Below are 23225 nucleotides of genomic sequence, written 5' to 3'. Positions count from 1 at the left end.
CCTACTACTCTCTGAGTAAAGAAACTACCTCTCACATCTGTCCTATATCTATCACCCCTCAACTTGAAGCTATGTCCCCTCGTGTTTGCCATCACCATCCGAGGAAAAAGACTCTCACTATCCACCCTATCTAACCCTCTGATTATCTTATATGTCTCTATTAAGTCACCTCTCCTCCTCCTTCTCTCCAACGAAAACAACCTCAAGTCCCTCAGCCTTTCCTCGTAAGACCTTCCCTCCATACCAGGCAACATCCTAGTAAATCTCCTCTGCACCCTTTCCAAAGCTTCCACATCCTTCCTATAATGCGGTGACCAGAACTGCACGCAATACTCCAGGTGCGGTCTCACCAGAGTTTTGTACAGCTGCAGCATGACATCGTGGCTCCGAAACTCGATCCCCCTACTAATAAAAGCTAACACACCATATGCCTTCTTAACAGCCCTATTAACCTGGGTAGCAACCTTCAGGGATTTATGTACCTGGGCACCAAGATCTCTCTGTTCATCTACACTACCAAGAATCTTCCCATTAGCCCAGTACTCTGCATTCCTGTTACTCCTTCCAAAGTGAATCACCTCGCACTTTTCCGCATTAAACTCCATTTGCCATCTCTCAGCCCAGCTCTGCAGCCTATCTATGTCCCTCTGTACCCTACAACATCCTTCGGCACTATCCACAACTCCACCGACCTTAGTGTCATCCGCAAATTTACTAACCCACCCTTCTACACCCTCTTCCAGGTCATTTATAAAAATGACAAACAGCAGTGGCCCCAAAACAGATCCTTGCGGTACACCACTAGTAACTGAACTCCAGGATGAACATTTGCCATCAACCACCACCCTCTGTCTTCTTTCAGCTAGCCAATTTCTGATCCAAAGCTCTAAATCACCTTCAACCCCATACTTCCGTATTTTCTGCAATAGCCTACCGTGGGGAACCTTATCAAACGCCTTACTGAAATCCATATAGACCACATCCACTGCTTTACCCTCATCCACCTGTTTGGTCACCTTCTCGAAAAACTCAATAAGGTTTGTGAGGCATGACCTACCCGTCACAAAACCGTGCTGACTATCGCTAATGAACTTATTCTTTTCAAGATGATTATAAATCCTGTCTCTGATAACCTTTTCCAACATTTTACCCACAACCGAAGTAAGGCTCACAGGTCTATAATTACCAGGGCTGTCTCTACTCCCCTTCTTGAACAAGGGGACAACATTTGCTATCCTCCAGTCTTCCGGCACTATTCCTGTCGACAATGACGACATAAAGATCAAGGACAAAGGCTCTGCAGTCTCCTCCCTAGCTTCCCAGAGAATCCTAGGATAAATCCCATCTGGCCCAGGGGACTTATCTATTTTCACACTTTCCAAAATTGATAACACCTCCTCCTTGTGAACCTCAATCCCATCTAGCCTAGTAGCCTGAATCTCAGTATTCTCCTCGACAACATTTTCTTTCTCTACTGTAAATACTGATGCAAAATATTCATTTAACGCTTCCCCTATCTCCTCTGATTCCATACACAACTTGCCACTACTATCCTTGATTGGCCCTAATCTAACTCTAGTCATTCTTTTATTCCTGATATACCTATAGAAAGCCTTAGGGTTTTCCCTGATCCTATCCGCCAATGACTTCTCGTGAACTCTCCTTGCTCTTCTTAGCTCTCCCTTTAGATCCTTCCTGGCTAGCTTGTAACTCTCAAGCGCCCTAACTGAGCCTTCACGTCTCATCCTAACATAAGCCTTCTTCTTCCTCTTGACAAGCGCTTCAACTTCTTGAGAAAACCACGGCTCCCTCGCTCGACAACTTCCTCCCTGCCTCACAGGTACATACTTATCAAGGACACGCAGTAGCTGCTCCTTGAATAAGCTCCACATTTCGATTGTTCCCATCCCCTGCAGTTTCCTTCCCCATCCTACGCATCCTAAATCTTGCCTAATCGCATCATAATTTCCTTTCCCCCAGCTAAAATTTTTGCCCTGCGGTATATACCTGTCCCTGCCCATCGCTAAGGTAAACCTAACCGAATTGTGATCACTATCACCAAAGTGCTCACCTACATCTAAATCTAACACCTGGCCGGGTTCATTACCCAGTACCAAATCCAATGTGGCATCGCCCCTGGTTGGCCTGTCTACATACTGTGTCAGAAAACCCTCCTGCACACACTGGACAAAAACTGACTCATCTAAAGTACTCGAACTATAGTATTTCCAGTCGATATTTGGAAAGTTAAAGTCCCCCATAACAACTACCCTGTTACTCTCGCCCCTGTCGAGAATCACCTTCGCTATCCTTTCCTCTACATCTCTGGAACAATTTGGAGGTCTATAAAAGACTCCCAACAGGGTGACCTCTCCTCTCCTGTTTCTAACTTCGGCCCATACTACCTCAGTAGACGAGTCCTCAAACGTCCTTTCTGTCGCTGTAATACTCTCCTTGATTAACAATGCCACACCCCCCCCTCTTTTACCATCTTCTCTGTTCTTACTGAAACATCTAAATCCCGGAACCTGCAACATCCATTCCTGCCCCTGCTCTACCCATGTCTCCGAAATGGCCACTACATCGAGATCCCAGGTACCAACCCATGCTGCAAGCTCACCCACATTATTCCGGATGCTCCTGGCGTTGAAGTAGACACACTTTAAACCAGGTTCTTGCTTGCCAGTGCCCTCTTGCGTCCTTGTAACCTTATCCCTGCCCTCACTACTCTCAACATCCTATACACTGGCACTACAATTTAGGTTCCCATTCCCCTGCTGAATTAGTTTAAACCCCCCCGAAGAGCACTAGCAAATCTCCCCCCCAGGATATTGGTACCCCTCTGGTTCAGGTGAAGACCATCCTGTTTGTAGAGGTCCCACCTACCCCAGAAAGAGCCCCAATTATCCAGGAAACCAAAACCCTCCCTCCTGCACCATCCCTGCAGCCACGTGTTCAACTCCTCTCTCTCCCTATTCCTCGCTTCGCTATCACGTGGCACGGGCAACAACCCAGAGATAACAACTCTGTTTGTTCTCGCTCTAAGCTTCCACCCTAGCTCCCTGAATTTCTGTCTTAAATCCCCATCTCTCTTCCTACCTATGTCGTTGGTGCCTATGTGGACCACGACTTGGGGCTGCTCCCCCTCCCCCTTAAGGATCCCAAAAACACGATCCGAGACATCACGAACCCTGGCACCTGGGAGGCAACACACCAACCGTGAGTCTCTCTCGTTCCCACAGAACCTCCTATCTGTTCCCCTAACTATGGAGTCCCCAATGACTAATGCTCTGCTCCTCTTCCCCCTTTCCTGTTGAGCAACAGGGACAGACTCTGTGCCATATACCTGTACCCCATTGCTTACCCCTGGTAAGTCGTCCCCCGCAACAGTATCCAAAACGGTATACCTGTTGTTGAGGGAAACGGCCACAGGGGATCCCTGCACTGCCTGCTGGTTCCCTCTCCTTCCCCTGACGGTAACCCATCTACCTACTTCTTTTACCTGAGGTGTGACTACCTCCCCATAACTCCTCTCAATAACCCCCTCCGCCTCCCGAATGATCCGAAGTTCATCCAGCTCCAGCTCCAGTTCCCTAACGCGGTTCTCGATAATAATAAACCAGGAAAGAGTAATCTACTGTTTTGCATCTCTGAGTGAAGATGCAACTGTGACTCCCATAGTTTAAATCCCTTTTCTGGGGCAGTTTTCAGTATACAGACGCATGCCACCATGTGTATCAAACTTCTACAAAAAAACATAAGAACAAAAAATCGGCAGTCCACCCAGCATCAATCAGGAGTTCCTCAGGGTAGTGTCCTAGTCCCAACCATCTACAGCTGCTTCATTAATGACCTTCCCTCCAATATAAGGTCAGAAGTGGGGATGTTGGCTGATGATTGCACAATGTTCAGCACCATTCACAACTTCTCAGATACTGAACAGTCCATGTCGATATGCAGCAAGACCTGGACTACATTCAGGATTGGGCTCATAAGTGGCAAGTTACATTCACGCCACACAACTGCCAGGCAATGACCATCTCAAACAAGAGAGAATCTAACCACCTCCCTTTGATGTTCAATGGCATTACGATCATTGAATCCCCCACTATCAACATCCTGAGGGTCACCATTGACCAGAAACTGAACTGGATCAGCCACATAAATACTGTGACTACAAGAGCAGGTCAGAGGTTGGGAATTCTGTGGCAAGTAACTCGCCACCTGTCTCCCCAATTCCTATCCATCATCTACAAGGCACAAGCCAGGAGTGTGATGGAATACTCTCCACTTGCCTGGATGGGTGCAGCACCAACAACACACAAGAAGCTCGACACCATCCAGGACAAAGCAGCCTGCTTGATTGACACCCCACTACCACCTTCAACATTCACTCCCTTCACCACCGATGCATAGTGGCAGTATTGTGTACCATCTACAAGATGTCCTGCAGCAACTCACCAAGGCTCCTTCGACAGTGTCTTCCAAACCTACAACCTCTACCATCTAGAAGGACCAGGGCAGCAGTTGCATGGGAACACCACCACCTGCAAGGTCCCCTCCAAGGCGCACACCATCCTGACCTGGAACCATATCGCTGTTCCTTCACTGTTGCTGGGCCAAAATCTTGGAATTCCCTTCCTAACAGCACCGTTCGTGTACCTACACCTCAAGGACTGCAGCAGTTTAAGAAGGAAGCTCACCAGCACCTTTTCAAGGGCAGTTAGAGATGGGCAATAAATGCAGGCCTAGCCCGCGACACCCACATCCCATGAACGAATAAAAAAAAAAAAAGCCCAGGCATTGGATTTGGACACTATAAAGGCACACCGGGGTTTGTCAACCCTGCCAAATCCTTCGCGCTACCATCTGGGTACTTATGCCAAAATTGGGAGAGCTGTCTCACAGGCGAATCATGCAACAGCCTGGCATACAAAAGCAAAATACTGCAGATGCTGAAAATCTCAAATAAAAACAAAAAATGCTAGAAATCCTCAGTGGGGTCAAGCAGCAACTGTGGAGAAAGAAACAGGCGTAACGTTTCTGTTTAGAGCAGCCTGAAATAGTCATACTCACAGAATCTTACCCTTCAGTCAACATTACAGACTCCTGCATTACCATCCCTGGTTATGGCCTGTCCCACTGGCAGGATATACCCACCAGCATTGGTGGCACAGTGGTATAGAAACTTAGGAACAGGTCATTTAGCCCCTCGAGCCTGTTCCACCATTCAGTGAGATCGTGGCTGATCAGCGACCTCTTTAGTTGTCCGCAATTGTCTTTCTTTACCCTTAGAGGTATAAACTGGTACTGTAGCACATTAAATTCTTCTTAAAGACCTTCCCTGATCTTCTGTCATTTTACCCATTAACAGATTTGCTTAGTTTACTGTGGACTGTCTCTGTCTCATACCATTGAAGTGAACCATACCTAAAACTAGTATCACAGTAACTGTTTCACGCTTCTGCCTTTCAAACACTACATTGAATGCAATCATGTTGTGATCGCGATTAAATAAATGTTCCTGCACCATTATGCTGTTAACTAAATTTGGCTCATTACTAAATCTAATTGGCTCATTACCTATTACTAATTCTGATATGGCATGACCCCCTTGTTGGTTCTAGGACATATTACTGTAGGAAACTAGTCTGGATTGACTCACTACCTTTCTGATATGTTCATAGTCTGCTCATCCCAACCTATATGAAAGTTAAAACTTCACACTAAAACCACTCTGCCTTTGCTAAACACCTATTTAATCTCTGCATTTATACAATCTACTACTTCACAGCTGCTACTGTGGGGCTTTCACACAATTCCCACTACAGTCTTAAATCCTTTTCTATTTTATAATTTTACCAATTAGTCTCAACTGTCTGCTAACCTCTCGTTACAGCCCCCCTGACCATTGGAGTGATTTCATCCATAATCATCAAGGATTCTCCTCCCCCTCTACCATTTTCCCTATTTTTCCTGTGGTCCTTATAATATGCTATACTTAGTTCCCAGTCCTGACTGTCTCCTTTTGACTGCCTTGCTTATCCTTTTTGTTGGGACCCTGGTCTCAGCCTGGTTCAGGTGGAACCCATCACAATGGTACAGTTTCTTCCTGTCTTAATACTGGTGCCACTAACCCATGAAATCGAACCCCTCTTTCCCACATCACACCTTTAGCCACATGTTCAATCTGCTTATCCCTATGTCAGTTTGCACAGGTTCGAGTTAAAATCCAGAGATTATAACCCTTGCGGTCTTGTTCTTTAATCCTCATTCGTGGTACTCCAAACAGGATCTCTTGCCTAATCTTTCCAATGCTGTTAGTCCCAACGTGGATCACAACAACTGGATCCTCCTCCTCCTCTAATATCCTTTGAAATCAGTTCGCGATGTTCTTCATCCTGGCACCAAGTAGGCAACGTACCTTGCGGAGCTGTTGATCATGCTTACAAGAACAATAATTTATATTTCTGTAAGCACCTTTGACATAATAAATGTCCCAAGGATCGTTATAAAACAAAGTATGACAATGAGCAACAAAAGGAGATATTTGGTCAGATGACCAAAAGCTTGGTTAAAGTGATTGATAGGTTTTAAAGAGTGTTTTAGAGGAGGAAAGAGAGGGGGAGTAGTGCAGAGTGGGTGTTCCAGAGCTTGGGGTCCAGGCAACTGAAGGCACAGCCACCAGTAGTGGCACAATTAAAATTAGGGGTGCACAAGAGTCCAGAATTAGAGAAGTGCAGATATCTTGCAGAGTTGTGGGGCTGGAGGAGATTACAGAGATAGGGAGGAGTGAGGCCATGGAGTGATTTGAAAACAAGGATGAGAACTTTAAAATCAAGACGTTGCTTGACCCAGAGCCAATGTAGGTCAGCAAGCACAGGGATGATAGGGGAACGGGACTTGATGCGAGTTAAGACATGACATGGGCAGCAGAGTTTTGGACGACCTCGAGTTTACGGAGAGTAGCATGTGGGAGACCAACCAGGAGTCAGTTACAATAGTCAAGTCTAGAGGTACAAAGTCATGAATGAGGGTTTCAACAGCAGATAAGCTGAGACAGGGACAAAATCGGGTGATGTTACAGAGGTGGAATAGGCGGTCTTAGTGATGGCACAAACATGAGGTCGGAAGCTCACCTCAGGATTAAATGTGACACCAAAATTGCGAACAGACTGGCTTAATCTCAGACTGTTGCCAGGGAGAGGGATGAAGTTAGCAGCTAGGGAATGGAGTTTGGAGCAGGGACTGAAAACAATGGCTTCAGTCTTCCCAATATTTAATTGGAGGAAATTTCTGCTCATCCCGTATTGGATGCCAGATAAGCAGTCTGATAATTTAGCAACAGCGGAGGAGTCAAGGGAGGCGGTGGTGAGGTAGAGCTGGGTGTCAGCATACATGTGAAAACTAATGCTGTGCATTTGAATGATGTTGCCAAGGGGCATCATGTAGATGAAAAAGAGGAGGGGGCCAAGGATAGATCCTTGAGGGACACCAGAGTTAACGGCAGGAAGAGAAGCCATTACAAGTGATTCTCTGGCTACGATTAGATAGGTAAAAATGGAACCAGGTAAGAGCATTCCCACCCAGCTGTATGACAGTGGAGAGGCGTTGGAGGAGGATGGTGTGGTCAACCGTGTCAGATGTTGCAGACAAGTCAAGAAAGACAAGGAGGAAAAGTTTACCTTCGTCACAGTCACATAAGATGCCATTTGTGACTTTGATAAGAGCTGTTTTGGTGCTGTGGCAGGGCCGGAAACCTGATTGGAGGGATTCAAACATGGAGTCCAGGGAAAGATGGGAACGGATTTGAGAGGCGACAGCATGTTCAGCGACTTTGGAGAGGAAAGGTAGGTTAGAGATTTGATGGTAGTTTGCAAAGGCGATGGAATCAAAGGTTTTTTTTTTGAGGGGAAGGGTGATACTGGCAGATTTACAGGAGAGAGTGACAACACCCGAAGAGAGAGAACTGTTTACAATATCGAATAACATGGGAACCAGGAGGGGAAGTTAGGTGGTCAGTTTAGTGGGGATAGGGTTGAGGGAATAGGAGGTGGGTTTCATTGCCAAGATAAGCCCAGCGAGGGCATGAGGTATTTTTAGATTAGAGATACAGCACTGAAACAGGCCCTTCGGCCCACCGAGTCTGTACCGAACATCAACCACCCATTTATACTAATCCTACACTAATCCCATATTCCTACCAAACATCCCCACCTGTCCCTATATTTCCCTACCACCTACCTATACTAGTGACAATTTATAATGGCCAATTTACCTATCAACCTGCAAGTCTTTTGGCTTGTGGGAGGAAACCGGAGCACCCGGTTTTGGAGAGAAACTAGAGAAAGATATGAGTTCAGGGCTAGGGCAGGGGGGCACAATATGGGAATTTTGATCAGGTAGGCTAGTGGAATGGAGGGACACGGCAGAGGCAGCTGATCGAATGGTCTTGATCTTAGTGACAAAGATGTCCATGAGCTCTCGACTTATTGTTGGAGGTGAGGGAGGAGGGGGATGGGAAGAGGGGTTTAAGAAGAAAGTTTGCAGTAGAGACAAGAAGCCAGGGTTATCTTTGCATTCCAGAATGATCCTGGAATAGTGAGCAGTTTTAGCAGATGAGTGCAAGAATCGATAGTGTTTTAAGTGGTCCAGCTAGATCTGACAGCGGATGGCTAAACCAGTTATCCGCCGGTTTTGTGGACGGGGCCAAATCTGGGCATATTGAATCTTAAAAGCAGTAAGATCGTGGAAAACACGAACACAAAGTGTTTTTGAGCATAACACGTGTTTTAAAATTCCCCAGTAGTTGGGCGATTTTGCTGGATTGTGCTGACATTGCAAGTGGCAACTCTATCCCATTACATTTAATTTTACTGTATGTTGAATAATCCACCTCTTTTTGTACTATTTTCAAAACGGGATGTCTTTCTGCTGATGGTTGCCCTTACTTTGACCTTTGTGCAATGGAAGATAAATGTGATTCGTTTCATTGATGAGACAGCAAATGAAGTGCTGACTGGCCAAGTGCTTTTATAATTGTGTAAGTGCAATGAGAATGCCACAGCTTTTGGCATTTTGCCATGAGCTGCCATGTACTTTATTTCTAATTTGTGTGATCCACATTTCTACATTATGGCCACTGCTGATGTAAAGACGAGAAAAGTCGGCACTCACTGTGAAGGCTTTGGTGGCTGATTGGGTCATTGTGTGCTAGAATTAAAATAATGAGCATAACATAACATTGGACAGAATGGGAGGGGATAATGGTGATGGTGCCTGAGGAAGTCAATTTTTTCCAGTTTGGGTGACAGAATCAACTGTAGTGCCCATTGAGCTATGTTTACAGTCGGTTGTTAGATTGTAACAATATCCTGATGCTGTGCTTGGTATATGCCACCCTTGATAATCTTAACCCAAATTCTGTTGACTCCTTTTCAAAAGGCCCCATTTTCTTGCCAATTTTCAAACCATCTGCTTATTTTTAAAACATGACATAAATTAGGAAGGTACAAACTCAATTTTTTCTTAGTTCGTTCTCGTGATATAACCGTTGCTGGCGAGGCCAACATTCTTGCTGATCCCTAGTTGCCCTTAAGAAATGTGATGGGGCCGCCTTCCTAAACTGTTGCTGTCCGTGTAGTGAAAGTACTACCGCAGTGCTATTTGGTAGGGAATTCTAGGATTTCAACTCCGTGCCGATGCAGAAATAGCGCTATATGTCTCAAGTTGAGATGGTGTGTGACTTGGAGATGTTAGTGTTCCTATACACCTGCTGCCTTTATCCTTCTAGGTGCTGGTGGTAAAGGCCTGCTCGGGACTGCAAAAATAATACTCGACCCAAGCCCAACTGTACCATATCCGACCCAAGCCTGACTATGTCCGAGTCCTTTCATTTTTTCCCATGCCTAACCTGACCATCAGTTAACTTACCTTCAGTTTTTCACTTTCTTGCTGATATGCGCAAGCTTAAAATAACTAACAAAACCACCTTTCTAGTCCAAAAATTAAATTAACAGTGGAGCCCCTTACCTGTGATAGAACATGTCTGACCCGCCCTGGCCCGAGCCCAAATGCTGGACATGGAAGTGCAACCCGAACCCGACATATGTCGTCGGGTGCCATCAGGTTTGGGTCGGGTAGCAGGCTTTTAGCTGGTGGTGCTGTTAATGAAGCCTTGGCGACTTGCCATGGTGCATTGAAAAGAAGTACACACTGCAGCCAGCATAAATTCAACATTATTGTAATCTAGTTTTAACTTCCAGCGGTAATATGTTTTCTTACTGTAGGCACAGCTGATATTTATTGCCAGGTTAATAAAATGGATGTTTCCGCAAATGAGGAATGAACTACCTTCATGTGCTTGTCATCTCCTGCAGCTAACAAGTGAAACAGTCGGATTTGATTTGGTTTCAGTTGCTTACACCTTTTGAGCAAAACTTTCAGCTGTACCTCCGTATTTTACCAGTTAGCATCAGATAGAAGACCTTTCAAATTTGTGCAAGACCCAAAAACCTCATGTTTGTCTGCTGTGGTCAAGAATGAATCCTCTCAGAACAGAATTTGTCCTTAGTGCATCTGTAGTAGTGCAGGCTCAATTCAAAATTAAGATCTTGACATCCTAGATGTAGCTCAGCTCCAAAAGACATTTAATGTTACAATTTCCAGACATCCACCCAGCCAGAATTCCAAATTTGGGATCAGTATGCCTCTTGGCTTGGCCATGTGAGCCGCATGGAAGATGGCAGGATCCCCAAAGACACATTGTACAGCGAGCTCGCCACTGGTATCAGACCCACCGGCCGTCCATGTCTCCGTTATAAAGACGTCTGCAAACGCGACATGAAATCGTGTGCAATTGATCACAAGTCGTGGGAGTCAGTTGCCAGCATTCGCCAGAGCTGGCGGGCAGCCATAAAGACAGGGCTAAATTGTGGCGAGTCGAAGAGACTTAGTAGTTGGCAGGAAAAAAGACAGAGGCGCATGGGGAGAGCCAACTGTGCAACAGCCCCAACAAACAAATTTCTCTGCAGCACCTGTGGAAGAGCCTGTCACTCCAGAATTGGCCTTTATAGCCACTCCAGGCGCTGCTTCACAAACCACTGACCACCTCCAGGCGCGTATCCATTGTCTCTCGAGATAAGGAGGCCCAAAAGAAATGCCTCTTGAGAACAAAGATTAAACGAGTATTGATCTGCAGACCTAAAAATTGATCTTTCTGATTTCTTTGACGACCAGAGAACGCAACCTCTTAATAGGCCAAGGCATTGGTTCTGCCAGCAACAGATGTTGGTCGCTAGTTTCTCTGGCTAAAAAGCGATGTTGTCAGCAGGCTTACACTGAGTGCTGCACTGTTGCAGATATTGGATGAAACATTAAACCTAGGCCCTGTCTGCTCCCTCAGGTGGGTGTGAAAGATCCCATGCCACTTATTCGAAGAAAAGCAGGGGACTTACCCAGTGTCCTAGCAAATAATTACCTCTCAACCAGCATCACTAAAACAGATGATATGGTCATTTACCGTACTGCTGTTCATGGGACCTTGCTGCATTTCCTTACATTACTACAGTGACTACACTTAAAAAGTGCAATGGCTGTAAAGCAAATTGGTATGTCCTGAGGTTGTGAAGGATGCTGTATAAATGCAAGTCCAGTCCTTCCTTTCCTTAATATGCTTGTTGATTTTGCTTTTATCCCTTCCAAGCGCAGATTGAAGTCACTTGTAGCATACCCTAGCATTGTCATGTCTGATATCAGCAAGCCAAGGATAGGACCAATAACCACCTAGGACCAAGGACTGTATACCTCAGTTCTGTCCTGGATTGTATATTCACCAATTGTCAGGGTTACCCGAGTTCAAACATGCCATCAATAAGTGACCACGCAGATAGTTTTCTGCCACATCACAGGCTAGCTTGACTAATCATTATTTTAATAATGATACAGAGATTCAGGTTCATAATTCAGAAGAGAACCAAGCTGAATACAAAAATGTACAGAGGAGAACTGATAAGGCGGGGGCGGGGGCACAGTGGTGGTGGGAGCAAAGCAAATGTAGGAGAATAGATTAGCTGTTAACATAACAAGGAACCCCAAAGGTCTTTTATAAACATACAAGTAGTACAATGGTAGTCAGTGAAAAAGTGGGGCCATTTAGGGACCAAAAAGGAAATCCTTTTGTGGAGGCTGAGGTACTAAATGAATACTATGCATCTGTTTTCACTACAGAAGAGCATTCTGCCAATGTCACTGTAAAGAAGAAAGTAGTAGAGAAATTAGATAAGATAAGAATAAAGAGGAGGTTCTTAAAAGGTTCTTCAAAGCACTTGAAGGTAGAAAGGTCACTTGATCATGACAGGGTGCATCCCCGTTTGCTGAGGGAATTAAGGGTGGAAATTCTGAGGTGAGTAGCACACCTCCTGACTCCCCAAAGCCTGTCCACCATCTATAAGGCACAAGTCAGGAGTGTGATGGAATACTCTCCACTTGCCTGGATGCGTGCAGCTCCAACAACTCTCAAGAAACTTGACACCATCCAGGACAAAGCAACCCGCTTGATTGGCACCCCATCCACTACCTTCAACATTCACTCCCTTCACCACCGATGCACCGTGGCAGCAGTGTATACCATCTACAAGATACACTGCAGAAAATCCCAAGTCTCCTTCAACAGCACCTTCCAAACCCGTGGCTTCTACCACCTATAAGGACAAAGGCAGCAGGTGCATGGTAACACCACCACCTGCAAGTTCCCCTCCAAGCCATACACCACCCTGACGTGTAACTATATTACCATTCCTTCGCTGTCACTAGGTCAAAATCCTAGAACTCCATTCCTAACATCACTGTGGGTGTACAAACACCACATGGACTTCAGTGGTTGAAGAAGGCAGCTCACCACCACCTTCTCAAGGGCAATTAGAGATGGGCAATAAAGGCTGGCCTAGCCAGCAATGGCCACATCATGTGAAAGAATAACAAAACATTTTGGAAGCTCGGACCACAATCTTTCAATCCGTCTTGGGTATAGGAGGGGCGCCAGAGGGTTGAAGGATTGCAAATGTTACACCCCTGTTCAAAAATGGGAAGAGGGATAAACCGTCTAACATCAGTGATGGGAAAACTTTTATAGATATTAATCTGGGACAAAATTGATTGGTGCTTGGGAAAATAATTGTAAACCAGCACGGATTTGTTGAAGGAAATTGTGCTTGACTAACTTGATTGAATACTTTCATGAAGTAACTAGGAGGGTTTATAAGTAAGTGTAGTGCAGTTGATGTGTATATGGAGTTTCAAAAGGCATTAAAAAGCATCAATTCTTTTCCTGTCTAGATTAGTTGATGCTACTCATCATTTTGTTGAATTAAATATTGTTTCAAATACTGCTTACTAATACCAACGAAAAGTCACAGACCCAAAAATGTTAACTCTGTTTCTCCACAGATGCTGCCTGACATGAATATTTCGAGCATTCTCTGTTTATAAGTTAGTATTTAGTAGCTCTTCATTTGCTGGTTAGATTGTCAGAAGTTCTTCGATGAAGTAAAGGAGAGGGGGAATGAAGGTAGCGCTGTTGATGATGTGTATGTGGACTTCCAAAAGACATTTGATAAAGTACCACATATTAGAATAATTGAAGCCCATGAAATTAAAGGAGCAGTGGCTGCATGAATACATAATTGCCAAGGGATAGAAAACAGAGTAGTGGAGATTTGGAGAATGGTTCTTTTTCATATTTGAGGGAAATGCACAGTGATGTTACCCAGGGGCTGGTGTTGGGACCACTGCTATTCCCGATGCACATTAATGACGTCGGCTTTGGTATACAGGGCATAATTTCAAAAGTTTGCAATTGACATGAAACTCTGATATGTAGTAAACACTGAGGAAGATAGTAACAGATTACTGGAGGACATAGACTGGTGAAATGGACAAATACCTTCCAGATGAAAGTTAACCCACAGAGACGTGTGAAACGATTAATTTTGGTAGGAAGAATGAGGAGAGGCAATATAAACTAAATGGTACAATTCTGTTGGGGTGCAGGAACAGAGAAATCTTGGGGCATATGTACACAAATCTTTGAAGGTGGTATAGCTGGACAAGTTGAGAAGGCTGTTGAAAAGGCACACAGGATCCTTAGCTTTATAAGGAGAGGCCTAGTGGGTACTTGTAACACCCCCACCCCAGGACTGGTTCAAGTCAGCTGGACAGACAGACATCCTGTCAATCTGACTGGCTGTCGGGGGGGAAACCTGTTGAAAACCAAAGTTATGCTAAACCTTTATAAAATGCTGGTTAGGCCCCATCTGGAGTATTGTGCCCAATTTGGGCTCTCTTTAGAAAAGAGGTCAAGACCTTAGGGTGCAAAAGAGATTTACTAAAATGGTATCAGGGATGAAAGACTTTGGTTACATGGAGCGACTAGAAAAACTGGCATTGTTCTCCTTAGAGCACAGTTTGATAAGGGGAGATTGGATAGAAATATTCAAAATCATGAAGGATTTTGATAGAGTAAATAAAAGGAAACTATTTCCAGTGACTGGAGGATTGGTAAACAGAGGACACAGCTTTAAGGTAATTGACAAAAGAACCAGAAGTGAGATGGGGAGTATTTTCTCTATGCAGAGCATTGTTATGATCTGGAATGCACTGTCTGATAGGGTGGTGGAAACAGATTCAGTATAACTTTCAAAAATGAATTGGTTAAAGAGCAGGGTATTAGGCAGCTCTTTTGCAGGCACGATGGGCTGAACAGGCTCCTTCTATGTTGTATCATTCTATGATTTTATAATGCCAGCATCAACAGTTTATTTTATACTGATGAATACCAGCTTTAAAATCACTCTAACCTGAAAACATAGGCTCATGAGTTTACAGTCCATCATTTACACAAGCTGAAGCATGGTTTTGCTGGAGAGAGATGCTGCATTGGGCTAGCTTATATCATTGTGACAATTTAGATCTCAATACGTAATTTAACTAAAATAATTGTTTTTTGTGTGTCACAAGATGATGCATAAATATTTCTGTCTGATCAATATACACTGCTCAATTCAAACATGCACAATCTTGTACTCTCTTAATCACGTAAGTATGATTTAATTTACTAACACTTTCTTGCTTGCAAACCGTTTGATCAGTTCTGTGGTTCTGCAGATGCTTATCTTTTACCCGCAGAGGAATTTGGCAAGCCTTCAGCCGGAAGGTCAGAGATACAATGGCAAGTGTTCTTCGAAGTGTAGGTATATGAGGTTTATTTTTAGCAAATGACTGTATTTAGTGTGATGGGCAATTATTGTACTTATCATGCTGACTTGTCATTAATGACTCTTATTACTGTTCTGCACAAGTTCGTGTAAAGAATGTGGGCAGCTTTAATTGTATTCTGTGATGGGAATACTGGAGCAGTTTGGACTGTTGAGCTCATGCAATGAAGTACTTGTATCATAAACCTTAACATCAGTACACGTTGAGCGCAATATCCAGCGTGCTGGATAGCTTGGACTTGGGGTTTCCCGCGTGCTGCCAGACCCCTGCTCCCAACGTCTTGGCACGCAAAAATTCCTCACCCCTGCCATATTTCCCTTCAGTGGTTCTGATCTCAGTACCCATCTTCCCCGCCCAGTGCTCCCAGAACGTATCTCAATCCTTGGTGCTTTCAAGATCCTATCTTCCCTATCACATAAAATGTATGTTCTCCAGCCAGATCCACCTCCATTCTGAGAGAATTAGTTGATGCATTACAACTAGTGTTGTTGGGAATCTTTTCCAATACTCTGGGGCATAGGAGGAGAATAGATTCTTCTGATCTCTAATATTGCTTGAGCCTTGCAGATCTTATTAGAATGGGACAAGGGACGTTAAGTTATTTTTTTTTTAGTTTTTAGAGATACAGCACTGAAACAGGCCCTTCGGCCCACCGAATCTGTGCCGACCATCAACCACCCATTTATACTAATCCTACACTAATCCCATATTCCTACCACATCCCCACCTGTCCCTATATTTCCCTACCACCTACCTATACTAGGGGCAATTTATAATGGCCAATTTACCTACCAACCTGCAAGTCTTTTGGCTTGTGGGAGGAAACCGGAGCACCTGGAGAAAACCCACGCAGACACAGGGAGAACTTGCAAACTCCACACAGTACCCAGAATTGAACCCGGGTCGCTGGAGCTGTGAGGCTGCGGTGCTAACCACTGCGCCACTGTGGCGAGACTGGAGAAGCTGGGATGTTCTCCTTAGACCAGAGAAGGGCAGGGGAGATTCTATAGAGATGTTCAAAAGGATAGTTCCGGGACTTGGAACGTTTTGCAGTACTTAATTTTTTCCCCATAATATGGATGAAGTACAAAACAACACAGCTGTCAGATATAATGATATAGATGTGACCAAGCTATTTGATTTGCAGAATACAGCTTTCAAATCACAGAATAGAATCATTCAGCTCAGAAAGTGACCATTTGGCCCATTGCAGCTTTTTGGAAGAGCTATCCAATTAGTAGTGGATTTGATAGAATAAATAGGGAGAAGCTGTTTCCACTGGCAAGGGGGTTAATAACCAGAGGACACAGATTTATGGGAATTGGCGAAAAAACCAGAGGAAGTTAGAATTTTTATTGCAGTGAGTTATGATCTGAAATACGCTGCCTGAAAGGGTAATGGAAGCAGATTCAATAGTAACTTTCAAAATAGAATTAGAAATAAGCTTGAAAAGGAAAATTTGCAGGACAATGGGGAAAGAGCGGCGAGTGGAACTAATTTGGGTAGCTCTTTCAACGAGCTGCAGTGGGGCCAAATGGTCGCCTTCTGAGCTGTATGATTCTATTCTGTGATTTGAAAGCTGTATTCTGCAAATCAAATAGCCTGGTCACATCTATATCATTATATCTGACAGCAACTTCGTTTTGCAATTCATCCATATTATGGGGGAAAAATTCAGTACTGCAAAACGCTCTAAGTCCCAGAGCTATCCTTTTTTCTTGGAAAGCTCTCCATTATGCCCACATTCTTCCAAAAGCAGGCTGGCTGAATCTGTCTGCAGAATTTCAAATGTGAAGTAATCTCCTCAAAAACATTTAAGCATAGTGTGAATAGCAGGAGGCCCATAACAGATTGCAGTAAAATTCTTGTCAGTAGCTGGGTCCTAGACTGAGCATTTTCCATTCATTATAAACTACCATTTCATATCACCAAGGCAGTTCTCAATTCAGCTAGGTACTCTTCAAGTCCTGTGTGTTGAACCATTAAGTTCCTTCTCAAAGTCAGTGAAATTATAGATGGCCTTTCACCACTGACTCAGTAATCTCTTGGAAACTTTTGGCAAATTAGTGAAACATGACTACTAATCCCAAATCCAAATCTTTTGAGGTGAGGAGTGTGAAGACATTACATATGAGTCTATTATTGTTTAACGGGGAAGATAAAGGTCTTGATTAATGCTTTCAAATGTTTCTCCCTCAAGGGCATTTGTTTATAAATTGAAATTTGTTATTTTGATCCTGCATGAATCATTGGTAGGGCCTTATAGGCTGAGTGCAATTCTCATCACCTCCCCATCATGGTTTGGAGAAATGTACCACATACCAGGTTATGAAGATAGATTGACTTGTTCTCACTGGATGAAATAAAATTGAGACAGAACATAATGCATTTTTTAAAAAAGTGGAAGTACCTGAATAATGCCAATGTAAGCAAATTTTCCTTAAAAATAAAATACTGCAGATGCTGCAAATCTGAAATAAAGACAGAAATGCTTAAAGTCGGGTAGCATTTGTGGAGAGAGAAACAGAATTAATGTTTCAGGGTGGTGATCTTTCATTAGAACTGGACGATGTTGGAGATGAACAGCTTTCAAGCAAGTTGACTTGAACTTTGATTACAAGACTAGAGGACATGTGTAATAAGCTTAGGAAATAGTGAAGAAAAACTGGAGATGAGGGATGCCTGTTTATAGTGTCATGTATGTGACATTTACTCTCAAAATCATTAATGAATGATTAATAAACTGGTAACATTTCAAAATTTGCTGATGACACGCAAGTGTAGTAAACAGTGAGGAAGGTAGTAACAGACCTCTAGAGGACATAGATAGGCTAGTGGAATAGATGGACACGTGGAAGATGAAATTCAGTGTGGAAAAGAGTGAGGTGATATATTTTGGTAGGAAGAATGAGGAGAGTCAATACAAGCTAAATGGTACAATTTTAAAAGAGATGCAAGAGCAGAGAGATCTTGGAGGTCTTTTGTGCACAAATTTTTGAAGGTGGCAGGACAGGTTAACAAAGCAGTTAATAAAGTGTATCGGATCCTGGGTTTTCTAAAGAGTACAAAAGCCAGGAAGATATGTTAAACCTATATAAAACTCTAGTTTGGCTCCAGCTGGAGTATTGCGTTCAATTCTGGGAACCACACGTTTTAGGAAGGATGCGAAGGCTTTGGAGAGGTTACAGAAGAGATGTACTAGAATGGTTCCAATTAGTGGAATAGCTGGAGTTGCTGGTGGTGTTCTCCTTCGAGCAGAGCAGGCTAAGAGAAGATTTGATAGAGGTGTTTAAAATCATGAAGGGTTTAGATAAAGTAAATAAAGAGAAACTGTTTCCAGTGGCTGAAGGGTTGATCACCAGAGGGCATAGATTTAAGGTGATAGGCAAAAGAACCAGAGGTGACAGGAGGCAAACCTTTTTATGCAACGGGTGGATAGGATTTGAAATATGCTGCCTGATAAGATTGTGGAAACCGATTCAATGGAAGCTTTTAAAGGGAACTGGCAATATATTGGAAAGAGAAAACAATTTCAGGGATATGGGGGAAGAGCATGGGAGTGGGATTAATTGGATTGCTCTTCAAAAGAGCTGGCACAGACTCAAATAATTTATTATTCCCACTGTTCCTGCCTGTCCCACACCAAACCTCATGATGTACAGCCTGGCTCTATCCTCAGTCTGATGCTAAGTGAGAACCATTAGTTCTTGAAATGATCTAAAAGGCTATTTGTAATTATCCTCTTTCTCCAAGGGTAAAAGACACTATAATTCTTTTAGATTTTTGTATTAATATAATCTAATGTTTCAGGATCAAGATGTATTTAGAGGCTGTGACAACTAATGGGGTGGGGGTTAATCTATATGGGGTGGCCAGTGGCTATTTTACTTTATTTGTTAGTGTCGTTGGGATGGATTACTATTCGTGATCCCACTCACTAATCACCCCTGTTCTCGCTGTGCTACGTTGGCTCGCAGTCCAGCAGTGCCTCAAGTTTAAAATTCTCATCCTCGTGTTCAAACCCCTGCATGGCTTCATCCCTCCCTATCTCTGTAACCTCCTCCAGCCCCACAGTCCTCTGAGAAATTTGTGTTCCTCCAACTCTGGCCTCTTGTTCATCCTGCCACTTCCTTCACCCCACCATTGGCTGCTGTGCTTTCAGCTGTCTAGGCCTTAAGGTCTAGAAATCCCTCCTAAGCCTTTCCACCTCACCACCTCCCATCTCTCCTCATTTAAGATGCTCCTTAAAAAAACTTTGACCAAGCTTTTAGTCAACCATCCTAATATCTCCTTTGGCTTGGTGTCAGTTTTTGTCTGTGCACATTGTGCACATTGGGGCATTTCACTATGTTAAAGGTGTGATGCAAATGCAAGTTGTTATATCTGGAGTGGATAGTGGTGTACTCCCATCTTCCCTCATATTCAGCCTGTCCCTAACTTGTTGGCATTCTTGGTAAGAAATATCTCTCCACAGCCTTCCAAGATACCTTTCTGGCTTCTCTCTCAGCCTCAGGCAGCAACCTTACATCACTCACTCAGACGGACATGTATCCTACTGATGCTTAAAATACATTTCTAAAGGTCATGGGGTGGTATTTAGAATAATGGTTATACTTATTGTTATTTTGCTTAAGTTGCTTCATAACAGCCATATTTCGTGTAAATGCAAGTTTCAAAGTAGAGTACAAAAATAGCAGGAATTTGCAGTATTAACCTTCCCTCACAGCGTATGTAATCTGTATATTTTGTAGCTCTGGCTGTATTTTTATTATTCAGTTACTAGCTTCACTATCCAGGCAGAAACCATGTCTGGAATATTATCTGATCGGAAGAATTCTTCCTCAGGAATTGGGGGAGGGGTTGCTGATCAAAGAAAAACCATAAGTACCAGTAACGATAGATTTTAAAAAATGTATATACATCTATTCATTCATTGGCATACGCGTGACAGCCTACTATTCTAATGCATTTTATGATTTATTCCTAATATTCATCGAGCCAAAGTCTATATCCTAATACAGTGGTGCAGTTGAATTAATTAGCACTGGCGTAAATGTTTCATATTGTTTGACCTAATGAGCACTGCTGTTTGATTGTGAATAACAAGTTTTATTTTGCTGTGGAAATACAGTCCACACTTCAAGAATAGTGACTTGATCCATTTAGAATAAAGCTGCATCCTAGAAAGCAGCTCTCCAAGTGTAACTCTTGAGTGGTTTAGGAGTTAGTGATTTGCTATTTGAAGTGAAAGGCATTATTGCTATCATGCAAGCTTCGAAACATGTCAAAATCAGATTCTTAAAGTTTGTGAAACAGCTCTTTAAATTTGGTTTGTCTCTTGAATCCAGGATGGGGAGACTCTGAAGGGACCCCCTCAGAGAGGGGAATGACCACAGATGCTGTCTACACTTACAATTGGTTGAAAGCAAGGAGTGGTAAGAGTTCCGTCTACATCTGGGGCCACTCACTAGGTACAGGGTAAGTGGCTAATTGTTTATAGCTGGCTTTCACATAAGTGAAGATCCTCACTTATTTCAAGGAGATATTGGTGGCTTTCTGCAGTTTTATTTTGTTGCACATTTTTATTGAAGTATTTAAATAATTTGACTCACAAAAAGGTAAAAACTAATGTAAAGTAAGACATTTTCAGACTTGCATCTTGGTCCGCTCAAGAGGGATTTTAGAGACTGAGAGTTTTTGGCATATTTCATAAGTTCTAATAAGTTTCAAGAGGGAGAGTGCATGTGAGAAGATTGGATTGTGTTAAACTTTCTAACATCAACTACTGTTGAGTCACATAGCTAAAATTACATCAACACCATCTTGATTAAGGGGAATTGTGTTTAGTGTTATAATAAGTCCCAACTGTGTTTCCAAAATCCTATTAAAAACACATTTGTTATAGTTGCCAAGTGCCTCGAGAGTTGGAAATGGTCTATTGGGGCTGTGGACATATGTTCCAGCACCCTCTGGACATGAAGCATCGCCAGTACAATTCAAATGAAAAGTTGTATTAAAACATCTGGAATTCACTGCCCAAGGGTGGTGGAAGCAGATTCAGTGGTGACATTCAGAAGGGAATTGGGAAACATTTGAAAAGGAAACATTTGCAGGGCTAAAGGGTGAAAGTGCAGGGGAGTGGGATTAATTGGATAGCTGTATCTAAGTGCCAGCACAGGCACGATGGGCCTCTTGTGCTCTGATACTGTGAAAACATGAGAAAATATAAGGCCAACTTTAGATTTGACAGACTGGAATGCTTCCCAATCCCAATTCAAAAAGTAACAACATGAATATCTCTAACTTGTCACGTAATGCACAAAAGTGCTTTCTGTCAGATCTTTGATATCCTTTTTACAGAGCATTACAAAAGAGATATATCATTTCAGTATGTTAGGGTAGGATAGAAACAACATCTATGGAAAGATGTATTTTTGCAACAATATAAATGAAAACAATTTGGTCTTTAGTGTTTACACATGCACCAGAATAATGGGTTTAACTGTAAACAACCGTGTGCCAACATACTACACTTTTACTAATCTGTTTACACAACGGTGTCTTGCATACTAAAGTTAGAATACTAAAGTAATGCAAGAGATTTAATTCAAGTGCTTTTTAAAAATTCATTCTGGGAGAATGGGTATTTCTAGCAAGGGCAGCAATTTACGAGCCATCCCTAGTTGCCCTTGAGAAGGTGATGGAGGACTGCCTTCTTGAACAGCTGCAGTCATGAGGTGAAGGTTCTCCCAAAACACTTGTTAGGTAGGGAGTTCCAGAATTTTGTCCCAGTGACACTGTGACTTGGAGCGAAACTTGGAGGTATTCCCATGCACCTGATATCATTGTCCTTCTGGGCAGTAAAGTTTGACGTGTTCATTAAGACAGTGCAGTCTTTATTCAGAAATTATTGACCCAGTAAAAATTTGAAAATCAAATTGTAGAGAAACACAGGCACAACCCTACATTACACGACCTTGTGCTGCAGTGCCTGAACACAATAGTATTATCCTACTGGTCTGTCTAAAACTCATCCCATGTGTTGGTGGGGTTGCATGATAATACCATTTTACTTGGTGACATTATTAATCATTTTTCCCATTGGCTTGGTGCATTTATGGTATCGACTAGTTCCATGAGGATATTGCCTTACTATATCATACCTGCTGAAAATAATGGATTTGGGATTTATCTCCCATAATGCAGCATATGGCATGATAGAGTCATAGAGTAATTTACGGCACAGAAGGAGGCCATTCAGCCCATCAAATCCATGCCAGCTCTCCACAGAGCTGCTCAGTTAGTTCCACTCCCCCACACGATCCCCATAGCCCGGCAAGTCTATATCCTTCAAGTATCCATCCAATTTCCTCTTCAAGTCATTGATTATCTCCATTCCGCCACCTTTGTGGGCAGTGAGTTCCAGGTCATTACCAACCGCTGCGTAAAAAAAGTTCTTCCTCATATTTTATACTCTATGCCCCGACCGATGAAGGCAAGCATGCCGTATGCCTTCTTGACTACCTTATCCACCTGCGTTGCCACTTTCAGTGACCTGTGGACCTGTATGCCCAGATCTCTCTGCCTGTCAATACTCCTAAGGGTTCTGCCATTTACTGTATACCTCCCACCTGCATTAGACCTTCCAAAATGCATTACCTCACATTTGTCCGGATTAAACTCCATCTGCCATTTCTCCACCCAAGTCTCCAACCGATCTATATCCTGCTGTATCCTCTGACAATCCTCATCATTATCCGCAACTCCACCAACCTTTGTGTCATCCGCAAACTTACTAATCAGACCAGCTACATTTTCCTCCAAATCATTTATATATACTACAAACATCAAAGGTCCCAGCACTGATCACTGCGGAACACCACTAGTCACATCCCTCCATTCAGAAAAACACCCATCCACTGATACCCTCTGTCTTCTATGACCGAGCCAGT

At 43.2% G+C, this 23225-nt stretch overlaps 1 protein-coding gene across 1 annotated transcript in view; it reads left to right on the top strand.

Moving 5' to 3' along the window:
- Positions 1 to 23225, top strand: part of abhd12 (abhydrolase domain containing 12, lysophospholipase) — a 177492-nt gene that overhangs the window by 93055 nt on the left and 61212 nt on the right. Inside the window, exon 7 of the mRNA XM_068044525.1 lies at positions 20622 to 20751. Coding sequence (XP_067900626.1) covers positions 20622 to 20751 — 130 coding nt within the window. The remainder of the gene's footprint in view (positions 1 to 20621; positions 20752 to 23225) is intronic.

The sequence above is a fragment of the Heterodontus francisci genome, chromosome 13 (assembly GCF_036365525.1).
Source record: "Heterodontus francisci isolate sHetFra1 chromosome 13, sHetFra1.hap1, whole genome shotgun sequence".
NCBI classification, from domain to species: Eukaryota; Metazoa; Chordata; class Chondrichthyes; order Heterodontiformes; family Heterodontidae; genus Heterodontus; species Heterodontus francisci.
Note: the sequence above shows the minus strand (reverse complement) of the source record. Positions and strands in the feature narration are given on the sequence as shown.